This window comes from Phyllostomus discolor, chromosome 14, assembly GCF_004126475.2.
Source record: "Phyllostomus discolor isolate MPI-MPIP mPhyDis1 chromosome 14, mPhyDis1.pri.v3, whole genome shotgun sequence".
Taxonomy (NCBI): domain Eukaryota; kingdom Metazoa; phylum Chordata; class Mammalia; order Chiroptera; family Phyllostomidae; genus Phyllostomus; species Phyllostomus discolor.
The window spans coordinates 48,020,393-48,044,236 of NC_040916.2; the positions used below are offsets into that span (position 1 = coordinate 48,020,393).

The 23,844-nt window shown below is 44.2% G+C and overlaps 1 protein-coding gene across 5 annotated transcripts; it reads left to right on the plus strand.

Moving 5' to 3' along the window:
• The first annotated feature begins 482 nt into the window (after window positions 1-482).
• HAX1 (HCLS1 associated protein X-1) lies at window positions 483-22,865 on the plus strand. 5 transcript variants are annotated; one of them, XM_036015391.1, is made up of 7 exons: window positions 483-656; window positions 1,060-1,406; window positions 1,575-1,762; window positions 2,209-2,260; window positions 2,410-2,516; window positions 2,645-2,735; window positions 22,043-22,865. In XM_036015391.1, the coding sequence occupies exons 2-7, from the start codon at window positions 1,181-1,183 to the stop codon at window positions 22,147-22,149; spliced, it is 771 nt and encodes a 256-aa protein (XP_035871284.1). In that variant the 5' UTR covers window positions 483-656; window positions 1,060-1,180; the 3' UTR covers window positions 22,150-22,865. The 5 variants fall into 5 exon arrangements, with proteins under 5 accessions (XP_035871284.1, XP_035871285.1, XP_035871282.1 ...); XM_036015392.1 differs by having other exon boundaries at window positions 1,115-1,406; XM_036015389.1 differs by having other exon boundaries at window positions 1,156-1,406.
• Window positions 22,866-23,844: the final 979 nt, after the last annotated feature.

The following is a 23,844-nucleotide window of genomic DNA, read 5'->3' on the forward strand; positions in this document are numbered from 1 at the left end:
TGCACGTGTCCCGTCTTAATCTATTCAACTCTGAGGAATTTAGTACTAGAAAGAGCTTGATAAAATACTTAGTCCATCTCACTTAGACTTAACTGAGGTCAAACGGGGCTGAAGAAGGGGCGAGGAGGTGGCTTCGGATTGGTCCTTCATGGGTGTGGTGAACCAGTGATGAGGGCGGGCCCGAGATCGGCTCATTTGTGCAGTTGGGCTGCCCTCTGGCGGCCTTATCTGGCACCACTTACTGTTCAACGCTCGAAATACGTTTTTGGAGTGGGTTGGTCGGCGAGGAGAATCAGTTTAGGAGGCAGGTGTTGGAAAATAAAAGTTCAAAACACCCACTTCCGGGGGGGTGGAGCATAACACCTGCGTGCCTGCATTGGAAATTAATACTAGAAAGTAAAACCCTTTTAAGTATGAGGGCCGTGCGCCCCGCCCCCTCCACGTCCTGCTTACGGTAGTTTTACGACAGGGTGTCCGGATCGCAGGTTTGCTTTCCGGCAGCGTGAGCTGACCCTTTTCCCAATTTCCCACACCGTAGCGCAGGTTCTCCCCAGGTGTTAATGGGTCGCAGTTGGGGTTCGGGAGTTCGAGTCCCACTACGGAATGAGCCTCTTTGACCTTTTTCGGGGCTTTTTCGGCTTTTCTGGACCTCGGAGGTGAGAATGGGACCGGGTCGGACAAGGGGGAGGTTCTTCGGAGGGGCGCTTGACCTCTAACACCATGTTTTTGGGAAAACATCCTGTTCCCTCACTTTTTCAACTCCTGTGGAGAGGACAGAAGTCACAACATTGAGCACTGCGACAGTAACCAAGGCGGTTGTTAAGAGGAGGGAAAACAGCTTAATCCTTTCTCCAGCCTGGGGTGATGCAACAGGGCCCCGGGTGGGGAAGACAATGGGGCTCTGGGGTAGAGTACCGAGTAAGTAAGAGGCGATGGGCTGGGGGTCACTGAAGAAAAGCCAAGGGGAGGTGTTCGGGGACATTCACGAGGTGAGGACTGACTGATTAAAAACTGAAGACCCCGATGGCTGGTCTTCTAACCCTCCCCTTACCTTCCCAGACATCTGTTCTTATTCCACTTTGCTACCCATGAGTTGATTTTATGGTTTAAGTAGTGAGTGCTGAAGTTTTGGTGGCCAATCTGCCTCCACCTCAGCCACAGAGATCCCTTTTTTGGAGGGATGACTCGAGATGAAGATGAGGATGAGGAGGAAGAGGAGGAAGAAGCCACATGGGGCCGTGGGAGCTCGAGGTTTGAGCCCCCTGAGGAATTTGGCTTCGGCTTCAGCTTCAGCCCTGAAGGAGGAATGCGTTTCCACGATAACTTCGGCTTTGATGACCTAGTACGGGATTTTAATAACATCTTCAGCGAGATGGGGGCCTGGACCTTGCCTTCCCGTCCTCCTGGTGTGTGTTTGCCCCCTGAAGGAACCTATGGTTTCTACTGGGTTGGTGGGTGAAATAAGGATCCCCCAGAAAGTAGCTGGGAGGTGGGAAGTGTGAGGACTGATGATTTCAAGAGGGGTTAAAAGATCCCAAATCCTTTGCCATCCCCCACCTGCCACCTTTCTGCAGAACTTCCAGGTCCTGAGTCAGAGACACCTGGTGAGAGACTGCAGGAGGGACAGACGCTCCGGGACTCAATGCTTAAGTATCCAGATAGTCACCAACGCAGGATCTTTAGAGGGGTTTTGGAGAGTGACCCAAGAACTGACTCCCCAAAACCAGCACCAGGCTGGGACTCCCAGAGACCTTTTCATAGGGTGAGTACATCTAATCCTTAAATGAGAGCCTGTGGGAGTAGACTCCTTGTTGGAATCTAACAGACTTGAGTTGAAGTCCTAGACCCTCCACTTAGTGTATTTATCTGTTTCCTATATTAAGTTTCTTGTAGGATTTTCTTTGGGAGAAAATGGGAGTTCTGCTTTTTTCTTAAAAAAAAAAAAAAGAGAGACCATTGGTCCATGTGATTCTCAGACAAGGCAGGATTGTTGGCGGAGGACAGGAAATTACCAGTTCTGGAAGGCTTTTGGTAGCAGGATATATAAAACAGCTAGGAAGGAGGAGGAATGAGTAAATAAAGCTATCTTGAATGGGATTATCTCTTTTGAGGAAAAGTGGTTTGGAACTTGGGAATAATTTAAGTTCTGTGACTCCTCAACTTTGAGATTGAAAGGTGTCGTTTCATCTACTTCGGCTCTTTCTACAGTTTGATGATATGTGGACTGTGACCCCCCATTCTAGAGCCAAAGAGGACAAGGGTGAGTCTGGAGGGAGAGGACATTTACCAGCCCTCTGTTATTCTTCAGCAGTTCCCTCTGTTCTTCCTCCCTAAAGTTTCTTCCTGATACACCTCTCCCTTCTTTCCCTTAGACACTTTCTTTACTGTTTCCTCTCCTTGCCCTTCTAGATCTTGATTCCCAGGTTTCCCAGGAGGGCCTTGGCCCAGTTCTGCAGCCCCAGCCCAAATCCTATTTCAAGAGCGTCTCTGTGACCAAGATCACTAGGCCAGATGGGGTGAGTTGGGAGAGAGGGGATAAAGGGAAGTGTAGCCAGAGGTTGCCCTGGACAGACAGATCTTTGTAAAGAAACCAGCAAATTCACCTTTGTGATGTTAGGGATATGGTGGGGGCTTCTCCTTGTAGACAGTAGAGGAGCGTCGGACTGTGGTGGACAGTGAGGGCCACACAGAGACCACAGTAATCCATCAAGAAGCAGACGGCAGTCCTAGAGATGGTAAGTGAAGAGTGTGAATCAGAGTGGTCCATCTTCTAATTCCTTGGGAAAGGGAAACCCTTTAATATTATTTCCATCTTTGCCTCTGTCCAGTTCCTTTCATTTAGTATGTCTATGTGTATCATTTTCTTCCTTAGATCTGGAATCACCAACACCTCCAGCCCTGGATGATGCCTTTTCCATCCTGGATTTATTCCTAGGCCGATGGTTTCGGTCCCGGTAGCCTTGTTAAACCTCAGAGGCCTTCAGGTTCTTCCCACCTCCTACCCCTTCTCTCCATCAATGGGCTTAGCTTCTCCTGCCACCTCAGGGCCTTGGGTGTGTGGAACAGTGAATTGAGGGTGTATCAGTATGTCACTCACCCAAACTGACCAATAAAACCTTTATTTATGCTAATTTCTTGGTCTTGGTTTTGTCAAGGCTGTTCCACTTTCTAGTACCATCCAGGGTTTCCTAAATTACCCTGGCCTAAAACCTTCTCCTTGTTACTTAATTTTTGGTTCCACTTCCAAAACCTGCTTTGATAAGTAAGGGTCAGGTACCAGTAGAAAGTAATTTTCCTTTTGGAGGAGATAGGATAACTATAGATAATTCCAAGAGAATTTCTAGACAGGGATTCATCAGATTCCCAAAAAAGGAATGTGTTTGGAAGTGTAGGGGACAAGTGCTTCCCTTCGTGTGGGGGTCACTATAATGAAGCAACTCATGAGATAATTAAAGAGTACATGGACAAATATTTCTTTTACTGGCTATGCTTGTGTGTGTGTGTGTGTGTGTGTGTGTATTCTAATATTTTTTAAAATATATGTTAGATAAATCACAACTAAGCACACACATTGATATGGACTCTGGCCCATGGGATTCGTGTGTTATGGCTTCGACAAACAAATTCACACAGACTACAGAAGTCCTGTGGAGAAAAAGGGACAGCATGGCCACTCTCTAAGAGAGAGAGAGCCCAGAACCCTTGCCTGGACAGGCTTTTATTGGTTTCCTCAGTACATTACATAGAGGATGGTCCTCATTTACTATGCAGGGGTTTGCTGTAGGTGATTACCTTTTACAGGTAAGAGAGGAAAGAATGTTGCTAATTCAAAGAGAGATGTTGCAGATCAAGGGAAAAGTGGTTGAACTGGTTACACTCCATACTTGGGAGGTTTAGCACAGATTTTAGGAAGTTTCTTTAGAAATATGCAGTAAACATTTGCTGCTTCAATTCTGGGTGAGGGAGTTTTAGCAAAAGCAAGCCTCAAAGCAGCCTAGGTACAATGCAGGCCTGATTCCCCACAAGAGAACCTATCCATGGGCAGGCATGGGTCTTGTGTGTTGACCTCACTCCTCACCACTTTTCCAAATTGGGCTGGGCTATATTCCCCATGCCACGTGGAACAGTCCCCTATAAAACATTACTGGATCTTTTTTCTCATTAAAAAGTTTTTAGCACTATGGCATAGAGTAGCATACTTTCCAAGTTTATTTACTGCTGTTTCCTCTGGATATCCCACAAAAATGAAAATGAAGGGATTTTTTTCTAAAGAGGTACTATATCAAGAACAAATTCTTGCTATAGTAATGAGGGGAGGTTTAGTCTTTTCATTTCTTAGTTATCTTTTCGTGAATGGAAGTTGATTTATTGTAGCCAAATTTACCTTTTCACTTAATAGTTAGCATTCTTTTTATTTTTAGAAATCTCTATTTATCCAAGTTTAAACAGGTACTCTTATTATTCTCTACAAGTTCTGTGGTTTTGCCTTTTACACTTAAGTGTTTAAATCCACCTGGAATGTATCTTCCTAAATGGTATGCATCAGGGGACTAATTTTATTTCCTTTTGGAAAAATACATATTCATATATATGTACAAATACTACAAGTACACAAATAACATACATATATCCCTGTGCTGGTCTTTCTATTCTCTTTTATTAATCTATTTGTCTTTGTGCCAGTATCACACTTTTAAATACTGTAGTTGTATTTTGTAGAACAAGTCCTCCTACCCTTTAAAGACATTTTCTAATTATTCTATATAAGAATACAGCCCTGGCTGGTGTAGCTCACTGGATTGAGTGCGGGCTGCGAACCAAACGGTTTGATTCCCAGTCAGGGTATATACCTGGACTGCAGGCCAGGTCCCTGGTGGGAGCCATGTGAGAGGCAACCACACATGATGTTTTTCTTCTTTCTCCTTCCCTTTCCCTGTTTCTAACTAAATAAATAATTAGCTTTATTTAAAAAAAAAATACAGCTGATATTTTTAATCAGCTTTTTAGAGTACCACTGTAAACACAAATGGAGCCAGAGATTAGCAGACATCTGTGCAATCTCCAGCATGAAGGATGAAGACTCATACAAACTAAAGAAGCAACTTGGAAAAAAACAGACTATACAGAAGGTGAAAATTTAGAAGGACACAAATCTTTAATGTCCTTAGATATATGAAGTATTGTATTATATTCCTAAAACCAGAACAGAATGCTATAAAAGATAAACAGAATAAACTTTTGGGAGTTAAAAAATATGGCAAAAATGAATAACTATAAAAAGGTTTGAATGCCAAAATTGAGATTTCCCAAAAAAGTAGACCAAATAAGAGGAAAGAAGAGGGGGATTTCCGGCCAAGATGGAGGTGTAGGTGGACACACTGTGCTTCCTCACACAACCAAGATAGGGACAACAACCATTTAGAAAAAGAATAACAACCAGAACTGAACAAATTGAACTGTATGGAAGTCGGACAACCAAGGAGTTAAAATAGACATGCTCATCCAGACTGGTAGGAGGGGTGGAGTCGGGCAGACTGGTGGAGAGGGGTCATGGAACAAAGAGCATTGGGACCAGTGTAAGACATCCTGGGCTTGTAAGACTGCAGCAGGCGGACCCAGGGTGCACAAGCAGTGGTTGGCAGACCCTGACTGAGGGCTGGCAACTGGCAGACCTAGCAAGGCGGCAATTGTGAAGCTAGGCACTGCGTGCAAGGCAGCTGGCTAACCGGGTAGTCCCACGGTCCCAGTGCCAGGAAATAAAGCCTCCCGGCACTGATTGAAACACCTGTGGGGGTTGAGATGCAGGGGAAGACTCCCAGCCTCACAGGAGAGGTTGTTGGAAAGACCCATGGGGTGCACCAGCCCACCCACACGGGAATTAGCACCAGAAAGGCCCAGTTTGCTTGGGGGAAGCAGTGGAAGAGACTGAAGTCCAACGGAGAGCGCAGCAAGCGCCATGGTTCCCTCTCGAACCCCGCCCCCACATACAGCGTCACAACCCACCAACTGGGTTGCCCTACCCTGGTGAACACCTAAGGCTCCGCCCCTCACTGTAACAAGCTCGAGCTGACAAAAAAAAGGGGGAGGGGATGGCTCAAACTGAAGAACAAATCAAAGTCCCAGAACCCATCTTTTAAGCAACCAAGAGATAGCCAAACTGTCAGATGCACAGTTCAAAGCACTGGTGATCAGGATGCTCACAGAATTGGTTGATTTTGGTCGCAGATTAGAAGAAAAAATGAAGACTAGATTAGATGAACAAATGCAGGCTACAATGAGAAATGAAGGGAAATGCACAGGGAACCAATAGTGATGGGAAGGAAACTGGGACTCAAATCAATGGAGTGGACCAGAAGGAAGAAAACAACATACAATCAGAAAAGAATGGAGAAATGAGAATTCGAAAAAACGAGGAGAGGCTTAGGAGCCTCCAGGTCATCTTTAAACGTTCCAACATCTGAATTATAGGGGTTCCAGAAAGAGAAGAGGAAGAGCAACAAGTGGAAAACTTATTTGAAAACATAATGAAGGAGAACTTCCCCATTCTGGCAAAAGAAATAGACTTCCAGGAAGTCCAGGAAGCTCAGAGAGTCCCAAAAGAGTTGGACCCAAGGAGGAACACACCAAGGCATATCATAATTACATTAGCCAAGGTAAAAATAAAGGAGAGAATCCTAGAAGCAGCAAAAGAAAAGGAGACAGTTACCTACAAAGGAGTTCCCATCAGATTGTCAGCTGATTTCTCAAAAGAGACTTTGCAGGCAAGAAGGGGCTGGAAAGAAGTATTCCAAGTCATGAAAGGCAAGGACCTACATCCAAATTGCTCTATCCAGCAAAGCTATCATTTAGAATGGAAGGGCAGATAAAGTGCTTCTCAGATAAGGTCAAGTTCAAGGCGTTCATCATCACCAAGCCCTTATTTTATGAAATGTTAAAGGGACTTATCTAAGAAAGAAGATAAGAAAAAGAAGATAAAAGACATGTATAGTAAAATGACAGCAAACTCACAGTTATTAACATCCACACCTAAAACAAAACCAAAAGAAACTAAGCAAACAACTAGAACAGGAACAGAAACACAGAAATGGAGATCACATGGAGGGTTAGCAACAGGGAGGAGGAGAGAGGGGGAAAAGGTACGGAGAATAAGTAGCATAGATGGTAGAAAATAGACAGGAGGAGGGCAATAAAGTATATTTTACTGATTATGCTATTACAGTTGTCCCATTTAACCCTTCACTCCCCTCCACCCTGTACACCCTCTCCCACCCACATTTCCCCTTTAGTTCATGTCCATGTGTCATAAGTTCTTTAGCTTCTACATTTCCCATACTATTCTTGCCCTCCCCCTGTCTATTTCCTACTTACCATCTATGCTACTTATTCTCCGTACCTTTTCCCCCTCTCTCCTCCTCCCTGTTGCTAACCCTCCATGAGATCTGTATTTCTGTGTTTTTGTTCCTGTTCTAGTTGTTTGCTTAGTTTCTTTTGGTTTTGTTTTAGGTGTGGTTGTTAATAACTGTGAGTTTGCTGTCATTTTACTATACATGTCTTTTATCTTCTTTTTCTTATCTTCTTTCTTAGATAAGTCCCTTTAACATTTCATAAAATAAGGGCTTGGTGATGATGAACGCCTTGAACTTGACCTTATCTGAGAAGCACTTTATCTGCCCTTCCATTCTAAATGATAGCTTTGCTGGATAGAGCAATTTGGATGTAGGTCCTTGCCTTTCATGACTTGGAATACTTCTTTCCAGCCCCTTCTTGCCTGCAAAGTCTCTTTTGAGAAATCAGCTGACAATCTGATGGGAACTCCTTTGTAGGTAACTGTCTCCTTTTCTTTTGCTGCTTCTAGGATTCTCTCCTTTATTTTTACCTTGGCTAATGTAATTATGATATGCCTTGGTGTGTTCCTCCTTGGGTCCAACTCTTTTGGGACTCTCTGAGCTTCCTGGACTTCCTGGAAGTCTATTTCTTTTGCCAGAATGGGGAAGTTCTCCTTCATTATGTTTTCAAATAAGTTTTCCACTTGTTGCTCTTCCTCTTCTCTTTCTGGAACCCCTATAATTCAGATGTTGGAACGTTTAAAGATGACCTGGAGGCTCCTAAGCCTCTCCTCGTTTTTTCGAATTCTCATTTCTCCATTCTTTTCTGATTGTATGTTGTTTTCTTCCTTCTGGTCCACTCCATTGATTTGAGTCCCAGTTTCCTTCCCATCACTATTGGTTCCCTGTGCATTTCCCTTCATTTCTCACTGTAGCCTGCATTTGTTCATCTAATCTAGTCTTCATTTTTTCTTCTAATCTGCGACCAAAATCAACCAATTCTGTGAGCATCCTGATCACCAGTGCTTTGAACTGTGCATCTGACAGTTTGGCTATCTCTTGGTTGCTTAAAAGATGGGTTCTGGGACTTTGATTTGTTCTTCAGTTTGAGCCATCCCCTCCCCTTTTTTTTTGTCAGCTCGAGCTTGTTACAGTGAGGGGCGGAGCCTTAGGTGTTCACCAGGGTAGGGCAACCCAGTTGGTGGGTTGTGACATATGTGGGGGCAGGGTCGAGATGGAACAATGCTGCTTCCTCCATTCTCCATGGGCCCTCAGTTCCTTCTGCTACTTCCCCCAAGCAAACTGGGCCTTTCTGGTGCCAATTCCCATGTGGGTGGGCTTGTGCACCCAGTGGGACCCTCCAAGGACCACTCCTGTGAGGCTGGGTGTCTCTTCGTGCACCCCAACTCCCACAGGCGTCTTCGAGGCTCTGTTTCCCAGCACTGGGATTCTGGGTTGCGAGCACTGCCTTGCTTTAGAATCACCCCCTCACTGGGTCTGCGAGTTGCCAACCCTTGGCTGGGGTCTGCCAGCTGCCGCTTGCGCACTCATGGTCCACCTGCTGCAGTCTTGCGTGCCCCAGATGCCTTACACATCTCGGGATGACTTACACACCCAGTCCCAACTCTCTCAGCTCTCTGCATCTCGACCGAAGCCTGGCTGCCTGACTCTGCCCCTCCTACCGGTCTGGATGAATGGGTCTATTTCAACTTCTAGATTGTCCGACTTCCATTCAGATCAATTTTCTGTCAGTTCTGGATGTTATTCTGTTTCTAAATTGTTGTTGTCCCTATGTTGGTGTGGCAGGAAAAGAAAAATCCCCATGAAAAGCTTCTATGCTCTGCAGCTTCTTTGATAAGCAGTGCTGTCTGTAACACTTGCAAAATTTCACACAGGACTATTTTAGGTAGAAGCTGACAAGCAGTTGTTACCAAGGTAACCGTGATCTCAAGGCCAAAAACACTGACCTTCGCTTCTGCATGCTTGCTTTCAGCAGCTGGTTCCCCCTCCCTTTCTGCCTATGTAACTAGTATATAAAGAAAACTCCAGCCCAACCTCTTTGCTCAGGATTTGGGAAATTAACCCCCTCGAGCCTGCGCGAGTAATAAAGTTCGTGCTTCTTATCTCTCCAAGTGTGAGTGATTTTCCGCAACATTTTGGTTCCCTGACCGGGAAACACACTCACGCGAGCAGGCATTTTGCCTCCGGTGAAGGCGACTGGGGGAGTCAGCGGGGGAGCCCTGCTACAAGGGAAGGAGCACATGCCCTGGTTGTTTCAGGCTTCCCGGGGCAGAGACTCCCGTGCCGCGTCTCCGGCCACTCTAAGACCCGGGTGGAGGGGGAGAGATGAACCATGAACTGTTGGAGGCGCCAATCACAATCGGTAAGTGCCCTGGGGACCTGACTCGAGAATCAGAGAGAGACTGATCACCTCTCATCCGGAAAATTCAGGAGTCTAGGCTGAGACCCAGACCATCGGAGTCCTTCTCGGGGAGGAAACTGTGTGACTGTGTGTATGAATGTATCTGTGACTCTATGAGCCGGCCAGGCTTACGGAGGTGATTGGGCCCTCACCTGTAGCAGGCATGTGAAAGATCCCCTTTTCCTTTGTTTGTCTGCGCCAATTGGGAGAATTCATCATGGTGTGGGCGGGGAGGGGTTCTGCCACAGTACTATATTGCATGTATGTTGGAGATGGAACAGCAAGCCATGTGGGTATGCCGCCATTTTGGGTAAAATGGAGGATCAGCCACGTGAGTGCCCCTCCGCATGGAGGGTGGAGAGTGCATGGTTGTTGTCTTCTTGGATGATGGGTCTGGTGAGAGCCCCTCCACCTTGGAACTGGGCAAGGTGCCAGGCTAAGGGCTCTCTTCAGATTATAGGCTGTATGCTGCTACTGTGTGGGCACTGCATCAGCCTGGTTCTCTGTGTAACTGGTTCTGATAAGAATGGCCCTGGTTCTGAAGGACATGAACTGAGGTTCAAGGGTAAACATCTGACCTGTAGGGTGTTTGCAGGGTCTGAGCTTCAGAAAACTGCAGGATGTCCCTGCAAATCTACAGAATTTTAGTGGAAGGTACCTGCAGTGCTAGGGACTTTCAGCTGCCACATGCTGAGTTTATTTTTTTTTAAGATTTTATTTATTTATTTTTAGAGAGGGAAGGGAGGGAGATAGAGAGAGAGAGAAACGTCAATGTGCGGTTGCTGGGGGTTATGGCCTGCAACCCAGGCATGTACCCTGGCTGGGAATCGAACCTGGGACACTTTGGTTCCCAGTCCACGCTCAATCCACTGAGCTACGCCAGCCAGGGCCACATGCTGAGTTTAAATATAGTCCTTCCCAGAGTGGGGGAGGAACCAGGATTAAAAGAGAATAATGGTTAAATCTGAATGAGTAAAATTATGTATAAAGAATGTAAAGTTTTAAACCTGAAGTAAAGGAAACCTCAACTATTTGTTTTCTGGTTTTGTGGGAAAAGAGCAAATTTCTAACATTGGTGTTGTTTCTTATCAGAAACCCTCTGTACTTAAAATCTGTTTAAGGTTGCCTGTAACCAGTTGGGGAAAATGCCTTTGCCATTCGGGACCCAAGAAGGGTCATTTGGGGCTGATAAGTGCTTCAGCCAGAGGCAAAGCAGCATGTCTCTGCCAAAAGACCGGGCCTGAAGGAGCATGTCTCTGCGAGGCACCAATGAATGCATTGGTGCAGGAGAATGCCCCTACCTGTGTATTGTTCTGGAAACTCTGTGTTTTGGATTTTGCTCTGTATCTGCTCTAAAAAGAAAATTGAGGATTCCAGGGAAGGTTAAAACTTCACACTCTGTAAAAAAGTAAATAAGAATATATATATATATAAAGAAGGTCTGTGGAAAACTGTAAAGATAAATAGAAAAGTAAAAGTTTTAGGAAGGAATTATGTAGTGTTAGCTAATAATAGAAGGTATAAGGCATAAACATGCAATCTTGGTGGATATCAGAAGCTGTATGAAAGAAAAAAATAAAGAGTTTGTAAATGTTGCAGAATGTCTGGAAGTAAAGGTTTTAAGAAGCCTAGTGGATATCAGAAGGGAAAAGATTTTCCTTCAGGCTTTGTATTTTTATCCCTACCTGATCCCTCCAGAATTTGGCATTCTGAAGGAGTGAGTGAAGACATAAGGTTTCTTTGCATAAAACCAGTAAGACCAGTCGTTAATAGTGGTTTTGTTAACCAAGACTTTGACTGGAACATCACATCTGAAGGAGGCATGTATGGGTTCTGGTTGTCACCAGAAAGCCCTGAGGAACTGGGATTGACTTGCAAAGCTAGTGTAAGCCCATGAGAAAAGCCTGGTACTTTGGTTAGTTGTGCGGTTCATGGCAGCCTTTCCAGGGAAGGAATGAAGGTTACTTTCATGAAAGATGGCCAAAAAGGAAACTGTGGGCACAATGAAAGCCTCAAGAATCTGAGTGAAACAAATGGTACAGGCAAAGCCAGATGGCGGATGTGTGGCTCTGCTTCTGTGCCCTGAGGGGCGGACTGAGAAGTCAGTCTGAAGGTTCCCTATGCGAGTTCCAGCAAAGCAGAATTAAAGATCATAAGTAATCCAGGCTGCTCTTGGTGTGTTTATGCAAACGAACAGTCAAAATAAAAAACAGAACTCAAATAGTCCCTTTAATAACAGTGAGGGAGAAAAATTTCTTAAGGAGAAAAATTGTGGTTCAAGAAAAATCACAGTGCTCAGTATTGGACACCAGAATGACGCAGCTGTCTTAAAAGCATCTTTTCGTTTGAAAGTTAAAACTGGTTTTGTAATATCATCAAAGATATACAATTTACAGGTATGGAGGACCTGTCAAATTGCCATTGTTAAATGTCATTGCAGAAAAGACCTTGCAACTAAATGTCTTCCCAAAAGACAGTCTCACAGGCACAGAGACTGGTTTGGGGACTATTGTGTGAATTAACCTGTGTGTTCTTCTGTTTTCATAGGACGTATGCCTATGATTTCATTACCTGAGTAATTGGTTGCAATATAGGCCTCACTTAAGGAGTCCATTTTTCATCATCGCCCCCTGGAACTCAATGGTTTGGCTGAACTGAGTGGTTGGGTTGATGAGCAGTTTGGGCAATCTGTGGGCTTCACTTTAAAACTCATTTTCCCTTTTCTGTCTTGATGGCTTGGACAGGGAAGGTTTAGATATCTAAAAGGAGGGAAATCATAATATATTCCCCTCAGCCCGAGTGAAGTATAATGGGCCACAAAAGTTTTGGGTAGGTGTAGCATACCTTATACACCTTCCTCCAAATAAGCCATTCTTTACCTAAGCCCCTGCCTTTGTCATTTAATGGTTATGATTTAATTGTGCCTTCCAACTCTTTCCAAATCTGTCACCTCCAGAATATAACCAGGATGCCAACGATCGAGTAATGCCAGCTTTTGGACACTGAGCCTGTGACTTCCTGGTAACAGCCAACTGACCAGGATCCTGTAAGGTCTGGTCCTTCCCCTTATAGGAAGGACTCCCTCCATGCTGCACCCCATTTCAGGGTACCCCAAACCCATGGGTAGGTAGAACAACATCCATTTCTAGCCGGAAGTAGTTACAAGAAGATAAGACCTTTGTCCATTGTCCTTTAAAAGAATTTAAAGTGGGTGTATATCTAAAATGAGAAATTGTTACAGGGTGCAGCCAAGAAGGGGGACCCCAAATAGGTATTTAAAACAGGGTCCAGAACTCAAGGTGTCCAGGAAATTTTAAGATGTCTTCACCCCTTCCCCCACAAGTGTAAGTTGTGGGGGACACACAGAGCAAAATATGCAGGGCTGTTTTATACAGCAACAGCTTTACAGCTAACCCATGGCATGGTCATTTAACATACCTATAGCCTTCAGCTTGTCACTTGGATATGCTGAATAGCTGTGGCCATGCTCTGGGCCAGGGAGATAAAGAAAGGCTCCCCCCACCCAAGATGTGACTGGGAGGCAGGTCCCCCGAGTTACAGTGCCTGCGTGGGAGCTCAGAGAATGTTGGCTCCATAACATGGGGCCACATCTGCCCAGACCCATGATGGCAGCTGGATGGGAGCGGGTACCGGCCTGTCCAGAATCTGCGGGCCGTCAACAAAGCAGCCATTACCCTCCACCGGTTGTCCCAAATCCGCACACCCTCCTGAGCCAGCTTCCCCCAACAGCAATGTGGTTTACCTGCCTTGATCTGAAGGATGCTATCTCCTGCATTCCTGTGGCAGCTTCCAGCCAACCCATTTTTGCCTTTGAATGGAAAGATCCGCACACAGCGGTCAAGACTCAGTTGACCTGGACTAGACTGCCCCAGGAGTTTAAGAATTCCCCAACCTTATTTGGGGAAGCCCTAGCAGGAAACCTAAAGCCCCTCGCTAAGGGGGGGATGGACCTAACAATTCTGCAGCACATGGACAACCTCTTCCTAGTGGCCTCTCCCAGGAATGGTGCCGGGAGGGAATGCACATGCTGCTGAAGTGCCTGGCTGAATTAAAGAAGGAACACCAGAAGCACATCCTGAACACACTCCTACTCTTCACATCGAGTTGCAGAGGGCATGCACTGTGTACCTGAAGTGCCCCCACAGCCATCCTCGCAGTCCTTTGTCATAGCCCTTCACGGTGCTTCATCAGGTTTGCCTGCCCCAGTGGCCTGCGAACTCCCTTGGGGCTCCAGCAGTGTCGCCAGGCGCAGAGCTCAGCAACCAGGCTTGCCGGAAGTACTCGCGGTGTGATCAGGGGCGTGGACAGAAAATGGCAGAGTTGCCAACGCCCTCCAGAACCTTGTCTAATTTCTGAGAAAAATGCTTGTTTTCCTGAGGAAAAGCCAGCCTGCACCCTGCGGCTGTGGAACTCGGCCCTACTACCAGGCTTTAAAAGGTCCGGACATTAAAAGAAAGCCTTCCAAGATGTCAAGGGGTGCCTCAGTAATGTTCCTGTCCTTGGACTGTCAGAGCCAGGGTGGCCTTTTGATCTGTATACCCACAAGAGAGACAAGGTAGCCCTTGGGTCCTGACCCAGCCTGTCAGACCATGGCAACACCTGGTGGCTCACCTGTCTAAGCAGTTGGATCGTGTCGCCACCGGCTGGCCAAAGTCGCTGCTGCCGTAACCCTCTTCTTGCAAGAGGCAGACAAGTTAACTCTAGGCCAAGAAGTCAGTCTTCACGTACCACACGTGGTAATAGCCTCTTTGTTGGGCAGGGGCATAAGTGGCTGTCAAACCCTAGACTGACTCAGTACCAGGGCATCCTCCAAGAAAACCCAAGGGTGCATGTTAAGACCATAAAACAAGTCAATCTAGCCTCCTACTTACCGGCAAAACTTGGAGAGCTGGACCATGACTGTCTTAAAGTAACCGAAGAGGTCCACGCTAGCCGGCCAGACCTCCAGGACCAGCCCCTGGCCCAACGGGATGTCACCCACTACATGGATGGAAGCAGCTATATGGTTAAGGGCAGGGGAGTCGCCAGGTACGCTAACCAGGAAACTGGACTGCCCTGGACAGACTTACTGCCACTAGCATTGCCTAGGTTGCAGGAGTCACCTCTTGGATCCACTACAGCCGGGCCAAGACAGCAGCAGATCCTGAAGACCCGAGAACTAGGCCTGCGCCTAGAATACCCATGCTGAGGCACCGGAGGATGCCAGCTAGTAAAGAAAACACCAAGGAATGGACCATTGTTCCACAGGGTACCTGACTTTAATTGGCACCTCCGCAGGAGCATTGCCAATTGAACTAGTGACTGTGGCCCCTGAGGAATAGAATCCCCGCAAAGCGGGTCACCCTAGAAATAGTTTGTCTCTGTTTGGTCTCTGCATTTGAATTTATTATATGCTTTGCTTAACAAATGTGACCCCTGTCTCAGCCCCAGCCTGCAAATGTAATACCCCCAGGCATAGAGTTGTGCTCAGCGGTAAAGTGGTCTCTTACTATCTCCCAGGGTCAGCTTTCAGCTCCTCCACTGAAATGCCATTGGGTTGTGTTCAGCCACAGCAATCCCTCTGCACTTGGGGAGGGGAGGTATACTGGACTGGAGTAACATCCAGGACCATAGAATACCAGACCCGGAGGTGTCAGGCATATGAGACCCTGCATCCTCAGGACCTTGGTCCAACACCTAGGGCCACAGTAACTCGTAGGGCAGCCGCCAAAGCACTAGCCCTCTAGCGGTACCAACACCAGTATCAGCAGTTGTAACCTCCCAAGGACCTCAGCCTTATAGCCAGGTATTAGTGATACAAAAGGGGATAAAAACACCTTATAGTATCAAAGGGGGGAATGTGGCAGGAAAAGAAAAAACCCCATGAATAGCTTCTATTCTCTGCAGCTTCTTTGATAAGCAGTGCTGTCTGTAACACTTGCAAAATTTCACACAGGACTATTTTAGGTAGAAGCTGACAAGCAGTCGTTACCAAGGTAACCGTGATCTCAAGGCCAAAAACACTGACCTTCGCTTCTGCATGCTTGCTTTCAGCAGCTGGTTCCCCCTCCCTTTCTGCCTGTGTAACTAGTATATAAAGAAAACTCCAGCCCAACCTCTTTGCTCAGGATTTGGGAAATTAACCCCCTTGAGCCCGCGTGAGTAATAAAGTTTGTGCTTCGTTATCTCTCCGAGTGTGAGTGATTTTCCACATTGGTTGTGTGTGGAGGCAGAGTGCATCCACCTATGCCTCCATCTTGGCCGGAAGTCAATAAAATATAGTTTTTAAAAATCCTTTACACATGCAGTGCTGAGGTAGAAGGGTGCACAACATAGAAAAAAAAGAAGAAAAATATAAGAAAACTAGAATGATATAAATCATTCAAGAAATAAGTCAAGAAAATATCAAAGGTGAAAGATATTACTTTAACTGAAAGGACCCACTACATGCTAGATATCAAGGATGAAAATGAACCCATTCTAGGGCATGTCATAAGAAATTTCAGAACACTAGAGACAAAGAATCTAGATGAGAGAGAAGGAAAACACACATAGAGGATCAGGAATCACTGGAATTAATAGATAATGGAGCCACCCTACCTGGTGTGGCTCAGTGGATTGAGCACCAGCCTGTGAACCAAAAGGGCGCCAGTTCAATTCCCAGTCAGGGCTTGTGCCTGGGTTGCAGGCCAAGTCCCCACTCGGGATGTGTGAGAGGCAACTGTCTGATGTATCTCTCACACATTGATGTTTCTCTCCCTCTTTCTCCCCCTTCCTTCCCATCTCTAAAAATAAATAAATATTATTAAAAAAAAAACAACAAAAAAACACCTGGCTGGCGTAGCTCAGTGGATTGAGCACGGGCTGCGAACCAAAGTGTTGCAGGTTTGATTCCCAGGCAGGGCACATGCCTAGGTTGCAGGCCATGGCCCCCAGTAACTGCATATTGATGTTTCTCTCTCTCTCTTTCTCCCTCCCTTCCTTCTCTAAAAATAAATAAATACAATCTTAAAAAAAAAAACAAAGATAATGGAACCCTGGCCAGGTTGCTCAGATGGTTAGGGCATCATCCTGATAATGCTAAATTGCAGGTTAAATCCCCAGTCAGGGCACATATAAGAAACAACCAATGAATGCATAAATAAGTGGAACAACAAATTGATATTTCTCTCTAAAATCAATACATAAAAGTTTCAAAAAGACAATGGAGCATTACTTTTTTTAAGTGTATTTTGTTGATTATGCTGTTACAGTTGTCCCACTTTTTCCCACTTTGCCCCCCTCCACTTCTGTCCAGCAATCCTCCCATTTAGTTCATGTCCATGAGTTCTATGTGTAAGTTCTTTGGCTTCTCCATTTCCTATACCATTCTTAACATCTCCCTTTCTATTTTGTCCCTACCAATTATGCTTCTTAATCCCTGCAGCGTTTCCTCCATTCTCTCCCTTCCCCCTCCCAGCTGGTAACCCTCCAAATGATCTCCATACCCAATTCTGTTCCTGTTCTTGTTTGCTTAGTTTGTGTTTTTATTTATTTTTTACTTATTTATATTTTTAAAGTATATCTTATTGATTATGCTATTACAGTTGTCCCATTTCCCCCCTTTAATCTCCTCCACCCTGCACATCCCCTCCCACCCACATTTCCCCCCTTTAATTCATGTCCATGGGTTGTACATATAAGTTCTTTGGCTTCTACATTTCCTATACTATTCTTAACCTTCCCCTGTCTGTTTTCTACCTACCATTTATGCTACTTATTCTCTGTAACTTTTTCCCCTCTCTCCCCTTCCCACTCTCCTCCTGATAACCCTCCACATGATCTCCATTTCTGTGAATTTGTCCCTATTATAGTTGCTTAGTTTGTTTTTGTTTTAGGTGTGGTTGTTAACAACTGTGAGTTTGCTGTCATTTTACTGTTCATATTTTTTATCTTCATTTTCTTAAATAAGTCCCTTTAACATTTCATATAATAAGAGCTTGGTGATGATGAACTCCTTTAACTTGACCTTATCCGGGAAGCACTTTATCTGCCCTTCCATTCTAAATGATAGCTTTGCTGGATAGAGTAATCTTGGATGTAGGTCCTTGCCTTTCATGACTTGGAATACTTCTTTTCAGCCCCTTCTTGCCTGCAAGGTTTCTTTTGAGAAATCAGCTGATAGTCTTATGGGAACTCCTTTGTAGGTAACTGTCTCCTTTTCTCTTGCTGTTTCTAAGATTCTCTCCTTAGCTTTAATCTTGGGTGATGTAATTATGATATGCCTTGGTGTGTGCTTCCTTGGGTCCAACTTCTTTGGGTCTCTTTGAGCTCCCTGGACTTCCTGGAAGTCTATTTCCTTTGCCAGATGGGGGAAGTTCTCCCTCATTGTTTGTTCAAATAAGTTTTCCACTTGTTGCTCTTCCTCTTCTCCTTCTGGTACCCCTATGATTCAGATGTTGGAACATTTAAAGATGTCCTGGAGGTTCCTAAGCCTCTCCTCATTTTTTTTTGAATTCTTATTTCTTCATTCTGTTCTCATTGAATGTTTCTTTCTTTCTTCTGGTCCACACCATTGATTTGAGTCCCAGTTTCCTTCCCATCACTGTTGGTTCCCTGTACATTTTCCTTTATTTCACTTAGCATAGCCTTTATTTTTTCATCTAATTTGTGACAATATTCAAACAATTCTATGGGCATTCTGATTACCAGTGTTTTGAACTGTGCATCTGATAGATAGGTTGGCTATCTCGTCGTTGCTTAGTTGTATTTTTTCTGGAGCATTGATCTGTTCTTTCATTTGGGCCTTTTTTTTTTTTTTTTTTTGTCTCAACACTCCTGTTGCATAGTAAGGGGTGGGGCCTTAGTTGTTCACCAGGGCGAGGCAACTCATGTCGTTTCGTTGTGACACTGTATGTTGGGGAGGGACCCAAGAGGGAACAATGGCGCTAGCTCCGCTCTCTGGTGGTTTTCAGTCGTTTCCCTCACTACTCACAAGCACATTGGGCCCTTCTGGTGCTGATTCCCAGGTGGGTGGGTTTGTATACATTCTGGGACCCTGGGGGTCTCTCCAATGAACTCTCCTGTGAGGCTGGGAGTTTTTCCCACTGCTGCCTCAACCCCCACAGGTATTTTCAATTAGAGGTTTGAGGCTTTATTTCCCTGTGCTGGAGCCCTGGGTTGAGTGGTCTGTCTTGCTCCCCAGTTGTTCCTCCCGGTTTATCTGCACGCGAATGTGGGACCGCCTGCTCCACCAGCTTCCACCTTGTTGGGTCGGCCATTTGCTGCCTTGCCTGTCCCAGTCCTCCAGCCACAGCCTTGCCGAGAGTCCTCTCCGCCCGGTTGCCCATCTGCGCCCCTCCCACCAGTTGGGATGAATATTTCTTCTCTAACTTCTTGGCTGCCAGACTTCCATATAGTTTGATTATCTGTCAGTTCTGGTTATTTTTTGTTTTTAAATTATTGTAGTCCTTGTTTTGGTTGTGCAAGAAGGCACAGTGTGTCTACCTACACCTCCATCTTGGCTGGAAGTCCTGTGTGTTTTTTTTTTAGATTCACTTGTTGATAGTTGTGAATTTGTTGCCTTTTTAATTTTCATGGTTTTAATCTATGTCTTCAATAAGTCCCTTTAACATTTCATGTTAACAACAGCTTTGTGATAATGACCTTTAGCTGGTCTGGGAAGCACTTTATCTGCCTTCCATTCTAAACAATAGCTTTGCTGGATAGAGTAATCTAGGTTGTAGGTTATGCTTTCCATCACTTTGAATACTTCTAATACTTCTTGCTAGTCCCTTCTTGCCTGCAAAGTTTCTTTTGAGAAATCAGCTGACAGTCTTATGGGAACTCCTTTGTAGGTAACTCTGCTTTTCTCTCGCTGCTTTTAAGATTCTTTAACCTTTGGCATTTTAATTATGACATGTTTTGGTGTGGTCCTCTTCAGGTCCAGCTCATTTGGGCTCTCTGTGCTTCCTGGATTTGTATATCTATTTCCTTCACCAAACTAGCGAAGTTTTCTTTCCTTATTTTTCCAAATAAGTTTTCAGTTTCTTACTCTTCCTCTTCTCCTCCTGGCACCACTATGATTTCGATGTCATACATTTAAAGTTGTCCCAGAGGTTCCTAAACCTCTTCTCTTTTTTTAATTCCTTTTTCTTCCTCTGTGCTGGTTGAATGTTTATCTCTTTCTTATGTTCCATAACATTGATTTGGATCCTGGCTTCTTTCCCTTCACTGTTGGTTCCCTGTGGATTTTTCTTTATTTCATTTTTCATAAACCTTCATTTCTTCCTTTATGTTGTTGCCATATTCAGTGAGTTCTGTGAATGTCCTAATCACCGTAACTCTGCATTTGATAGGTTGACTATCTCTGTTTCATTTAGTTCTCTTTCTGGGGTTTTGTTCTGTTCTTTCATTTGGGCCATATTTTTTTGTCTCTTCAATTTGACAGCCTCCCTGTATTTGTTTCTGTGTATTAGGTAGAGCTGCTTTTACTGTCTTAGTAGTGTGGTCTATGTAGAAAAGGCACCTATAAATTGTGTGGGGCGGAGTCTTAGGTAATTGCCAGGGTCGGGCAATCCGATTTACTCCTTTGTGACTTTGTATGGGGGGAGGGCTCTGAGAGGGGACAATGCCACTATCTGGCTTCTGTAAGTCTGCTCAGCACTTGCCCCATTTTCAGTCATTTCACCCACTTCTTGTATGCTGCTGGCACCCTACCAGCTGCTGCCCAGGTGGTGAAACCCAGAGTGGGTGGGTTTGCATACATTCTAAGTCTGCGAGGACCCTTTAAGTGGTGAAACTCTGGCAGATTTTTCCACTACCCCAGCCTCCATTGGTTTTTACAGCCAGGGGTCATGAGGTTTTATCTTCCTGGTGCTGGAACCCTAGGCTGTTCAGTCTTGCCTGGGGATAAGATTGCTTGCTCCCAAGGTATCTTTCACTCTCATGGTAAGCCACCCAATTTTTATCTACCATATATGAAGGTGGGACCCTCATTCCACCACCGCCAGCTGGCCATGCTGCAGTGCCTCTCTGCCCATCTCTGTGACTCCATCACTCCTGCCCATCTGGATGAATGTGGCTTCTTTAAATCTTTGATCGTCAGACTTCCATATGGCTCAATATTCTGATAGTTCTGGGCATTATTTGTTTTGCAGTCTGGTTGTAATTCTTTCTACAGTTGCGCAAGGAGGCAAAGCATGTCGACCTCTGACTCTATCTTGACTAGAATGCTACTTTTAAAATACTGATGAAAGATTATTTCCAATCTATATTTGTATACCCAAGTAAACTATAATTAAATATGGGAGTATAATAGATATTTTAGACATGAAAGGGGTGTCAACAAAAACCTGTACTAAACATTTAATGGTGTTTTTCCAATTAAGATTAGGAATAGAACCCAAAATATCTGCTCTTATCATTTCTCTTCAACATTGTACTAGTGGTTCTTGCCAGAGAAAGACATGGTATGAAAAGGAAGAAGTAAAACTATATTGGCAGGTACTATGAGCTTATGTGTAGAAAAAAATTTGAAGGAATCAACAACAAAGAAATTACTAGCAGTAGTAACAGGGTAGCAAGGTTTCAGGGTACAAGATCAATATTCAAAAAAATTACATTTCTGTATATTGTCAACAACCTGAACATGAAATGGAAGGAACAATTTCATAACAGCATACTAAAGAATAAAATAAGCCCTGGCTGGCGTAGCTCAGTGGATTGAGCGTGGGCTGGGAACCAAAGTGTCCCAGGTTCGATTCCCAGCCAGGGTACATTTCTGGGTTGCAGGCCATAACCCCCAGCAACCGCACATTGATGTTTCTCTCTATCTCTCTCTCTGTCTCTATCTCCCTCCCTTCCCTCCCTAAAAAAATAAATAAATAAATAAAATCTTAAAAAAAGAAGTCATTTAAAAACAAAAGGTAAAATTTCTTTAAAAAAAGAATAAAATAATTTTGACAAAAAATGAAAGCTGAACATTGAAAATTTCTGAGATAATTAAAATCTAAATAAAAATATATATACATGGATTGGAACAGTTAATATTGTTAAGATGGCAATTCTGCCTAGATTTATCTATAGATTTAATGCAATTTCTATCAAAATCCTGGTAAATTTTTTTTAATCCTCACCCCAGGATACATTTATTGATTTTAAAGAGGAAGTGTGGGGTGGTGGAGAGAGAAACATCCATTAGTTGCCTCCCATATGTGTCTTGACCAGGGATCAAACCTGCAAACTTTTGGTGAATGAGATGACACTCCAACCAACTGGGCTACCCAGCCAGGGCCCTAGTAAATTTTTTTTCCAGAAGTTGATGAGCAGTTTCATCTCAATGTGGAGTGGAGACTGGGTGGGTCAGATTTTGAAGATCATAGGAACCTGACCATTGTAACACCTTCAGACCATCTTCTGTAAGCCTCTTGAAATCACCTGTTGTGGAGGAGTAAAATCCATGCCAGTTTCAGCTGTTCTGAAATTGATCTGCAGAACTTTCCTGGGAATACCTGAGGGGCATGTCTGGGTTCTCCTCTTCTGGGGCCTATCAGATATCTTGTTGCTTTTCTCTGCTTCTTCTACAGACACATACTATTCAAGCCTGAGAGCCATTGATGTTCCTACCCACTTTTACTACAGGGTTTGAAAGTATACTTTGTCACCTAGCTCTATTGTAAATGTCTTTAATTAGTCTTTGACTTTGCTATTTGTTCTATCTTATGTGGAGATGCAAGAAAAGCCAAAAACCAGGTTTTCACTGCACCTACTGTCTTCCCAGGATTCCCACCATTGCCTTTTTTTACACACAAAAAATTGTAAAACTCTCTTTAGAATCCAAAAATGAAATTTATTGATAACATTACCTGTAGATATAATTACATGTTTATGTGTATATATGCTTAAATCTTCTATAAAGGAGAAATAAAAAGAAAGTAATTAATAAAGAATAGTATTTTTCAATATGTAAATGTTCCAACACAACTAGAATCTATAATGAAATATTCTGACCAATAGGTATTCATGTAGCCACCCAAATGCCATGGAAAATGCAGCCTTAGTGAGCGTGTTTTTCTGAAATGGTGACTGGCCCTTGCTGAAGTTCCAAGCAAAATAAAGTACTGTCTTCCCTCAGTTTACATAATGATTGCATGCCTACAAGATTTAGTATACTTTAAAACTGGTAAAACATACTTTGTGTTTATATATAAAACAGAATGTAAGCTCATATCATTATAAACAAGCTTTTCACTAATATGTACATCTAGTAGGAAGTAGAACAAGTCTTTGTTGTGTGTCTTGTAGGGTGTTTCGCATATCTTACCTCTGACCACTAAATATTAGGAACTCTTCCCACCATCACTGTGAAACAACAAAAATCCTGCCCCTACAAATTTTCAAAATTCTTGCTAGGGAATAGTATCCCTGACTGAGAACCTCTGGTCTAGTAGAAGTTCTTCCACCTGGAAACATGAGTGTGTGATATCAGGATAATGAGCACAAACGACTTTAGAAACTACAGAAATAAAACTAGTCTTTAAAGTGATAGAGAGCCACCTAGAGGAGGGATATGGTAGACTCTTTATATTCTTCAGTTTGAAAGGCTCAAGGAGGTGGCCAATGGAAGGAAGTGTGTAGGGTTGGGAAGACTGAGTGTCTCAGGTTGGGTGCCCCTGGAAATAGACTTTGATACGGAGAGTTTCATACCAAAGATTTATTTGGGAGTGCTCTTGGGAGATCCACCTGTAGAGAAGTGAAGGAAACAGGATTGAGCAGAGGGAGTAGATGACACAATGTGATTGCAACTGAGTCCTCAGCTGATCCTAGGATTCTCCAGGGAGTTACGAAATGGAGATAATTCTTCTGAGTTGTCCCAAATTAAGGTAAAGGGTTCAGGACATGGTATCCTTTATTTTTAAAAAATTTAATTCACTTATTTTTAGAGATCAGGAAAGGAAGGGAGAAAGAGAGGGACAAAAACATCAATGTGTGGTTGCCTCTTGGGCATCCCCACTGGGTACCTGGCCCACAGTCCAGGCATGTGTCCTGACTGGGAATTGAACCAGCAACCCTTTGATTCATAGGCCAGTGCTCAATCCACTGAGCCACAGCAGCCAG

Excerpts from the sequence above, each read along its gene's own strand:
- HAX1 (XM_036015389.1), top strand. The coding sequence starts at position 604 with ATGAGCCTCTTTGACCTTTTTCGGGGCTTTTTCGGCTTTTCTGGACCT. Across the intron at positions 1,407-1,574 it reads CTTGCCTTCCCGTCCTCCTG|AACTTCCAGGTCCTGAGTCA; the intron begins GTGTGTGTTTGC and ends ACCTTTCTGCAG. Across the intron at positions 2,736-22,042 it reads AGACGGCAGTCCTAGAGATG|AAGTTGATGAGCAGTTTCAT; the intron begins GTAAGTGAAGAG and ends TTTTTTTTCCAG.